This window comes from Montipora foliosa, chromosome 13 (genome assembly GCF_036669935.1).
Source record: "Montipora foliosa isolate CH-2021 chromosome 13, ASM3666993v2, whole genome shotgun sequence".
NCBI classification, from domain to species: domain Eukaryota; kingdom Metazoa; phylum Cnidaria; class Anthozoa; order Scleractinia; family Acroporidae; genus Montipora; species Montipora foliosa.
Genome location: NC_090881.1, coordinates 759,418 through 761,917, shown reverse-complemented (window position 1 = coordinate 761,917; position 2,500 = coordinate 759,418). Strand labels below are relative to the sequence as shown.

At 39.0% G+C, this 2,500-nt stretch overlaps 1 protein-coding gene across 3 annotated transcripts in view; it reads right to left on the bottom strand.

The window, feature by feature from the left end:
- The window catches only part of LOC137982307 (uncharacterized), a 140,919-nt gene that overhangs the window by 73,909 nt on the left and 64,510 nt on the right, over positions 1 to 2,500 (bottom strand). For all 3 annotated transcript variants that reach the window (XM_068829383.1, XM_068829382.1, XM_068829384.1), the window contains exon 12: positions 1,572 to 1,862. In XM_068829383.1, the coding sequence (XP_068685484.1) occupies positions 1,572 to 1,862 (291 nt within the window). The remainder of the gene's footprint in view (positions 1 to 1,571; positions 1,863 to 2,500) is intronic.

Below are 2,500 nucleotides of genomic sequence, written 5' to 3'. Positions count from 1 at the left end.
CGTACTTCTGCGACAGCCGTCTTTGATGTTTCAGCAAACGTACTTGTTCGCTTTCACACGGGGAAGCGCTTAGAATAAGCCGACAAAACCTTCAGATGTTGCTCGATACACATAGCAAGGCTTTTTTACAGCAACATTTGTGTTTTGATCTGCTCAAGTACGCTTTCGTGGTGGATGAGACTAGACACATGTCTGGACTTGAAAACACATTTTAAGATTTTAAAAACCCCAAGCTTCCACCGGAAATGAAAATGTTAAAGAAAAGTTGGCCAGCGAGAATAAAGCGTGGATGGATTCCTCAAACCTGACTGCCATATTGTCTGTTCGGATCTGTCTTTTTACCAAGAAGGACTTCAAGCGGGATCTTCAGGTATGTGAATATTGGTCTTGGTGGCATTAGCTTCTGCCTGAAATCCCAGTCAACTAGTCCAAAATATCATTATGTTGGAGCGATAAAACTGAATCAAGCCATATATAGACTACTTTCACTGTTTAATATGCGCTTTTCCAGGCAGTAAAATAAACTCAACTTGACATGTAGTTAAATTTTGTTAGCTTTATAGAAACTACTGAAACGATTTACTCTGACCATTCGATGGAAATATATAAATCGATCGCTTGTTTTAAAGTTGTGACAGGGGTTTCGTAGAAAGCCACGGTAGAAAGATTAAACTTGATTTTCAGGCATTTATTTGACAGCAATGAGCGCGGGATAGCACTGCAAACTCCCTTTCGCTTTGCAAAACTCCTGCATATAACTCACTTATAATACCCTGTTTAACGACCACGAGGTAAATCTGTTCTTATGGTGCATCCAATATCAATACAATTTACCCTCTGGATTATTAAAGATTAAAGTCTACAAAGTATCGCTCTCCTCGCCTGTGTTTTCCTTGTTCACTAGTCCTACGAAGAAATCCTTGACTGTTGCTACGTCATAGCCTCGTTTGCACACACAAAAACAAAGATGATGGATTTCAATTTAATATTGCCTATTTTTGAAGCGTTATTGCTGGCTATTTAAAGGGGCTAGGTCACGCTGTTTTAGGTAATTTTGTTTCATTTTGTTAGTTATGAGCTCTAAACGTCAAATTGGCAGAGCAAGTGTCTTTCATTTGCAAAATCACGGCCACGTAACAATTGAGAATGATTTTCCAGCTGTTTAAATGACATTTTGATATAAACTGATGTAAATTTGGAAAAAAGGTGGGTCGACGTTTTTCAAATTTACTCAAATGCAATCCATTTCAATCCTCCCCAGTTTTGTCCATCCTTGTCTCTCCTTAGCTTTCCTGTGTTTTGTTTGAGTTCCTCTATAGTTTGGAGCCGTTATTTTGTTATTTCAGTTAATTCTATGACCATTTGATCTATGCTGAAATTGCCTAAAATTGCGTGACCTAGCCCCTTTAAACTCATTAAGCCCAAATGAGTGGTCAAGTATGCTAATAAAGGTAAAGAACTTTCGATTCAGAGAAACTTTTCTAGGCTGTGCTTTCCCTTTAAGAGAGAAACGGTTTATTAATGCTGTAGTTAGGTTAGTCTTCCCTTAATTAAGCTATTCTAACACTCACCATAGGTGATTGTGAGCCTCTGCGATCGAGGTCCCTCACCAGCTGAGGTGAAAGCTGTTACCGTTATTTCGTACCTCTTCCCTGACTCTAAATCCCGTAATGCAACCTGAAGTACGTTTGCGTCAGTAGTGCTATTCCTTTCCACATCGCTATAGTAATATTGCTTCCTGTAGTACACCCTGTAACCTTGTATCTGACCATTGGCGTATTGAAACTCCACGGGATCCCAAAGTACCAGAACTCCGTCTTGTATGTTCCTTAAGCGCACATTTGGGGGTGGAACGCTGGGAGCTGAAAAATGAGACAGTATATTTTTATCACTGCTCTGCACGAGTTCGTTAACACTAATATTTTCAAGGAGTCAATTTCACTCCAGTTCTGGAGTGAAAAAGTGAAGTAAAACAAATGGGAGTAAAATGTACTCCTCAGAGGAGTTATTTTAACTCCACAAAGAGTAAATTATACTCTTACTAGCTGATACTCAAGTGACTTTGGAAGAGTAAATTCTGCTCTCCCTACAGAGTAATGTAATATGCTGTAGTTAATTCCACTCACTCCTATTTTTCGGGATACCGAGTAAAGTTTACCCCTCTTAATACTCTACTTTCTGATTTTACTCCTATATATTTTTTCTAACATGTGGAATTGGGGTTGTTTTAGTTTTGTGGAATCCACTGATTAATTCCTTGTTTTCAAGGAGTTAAAGCGAAAAAGTGGAGTACAACTAAACGCAGTAAAATGTGCGCCTCTTAGTTAGTATTCCAACAATGATAACTGAGTAAATTAATTCCGCCCCCCCTCCCCCCTCCTCCTAAGTCAACACTTTTACAGGATTAAAGTCCTGTTAATAAAGGCCGGTATCTTTCCACATTTTAGTGAGGGTTAATACTATGAGGCCGCTCTGAATCTTGCTGGGTGTTTTCGTTTTT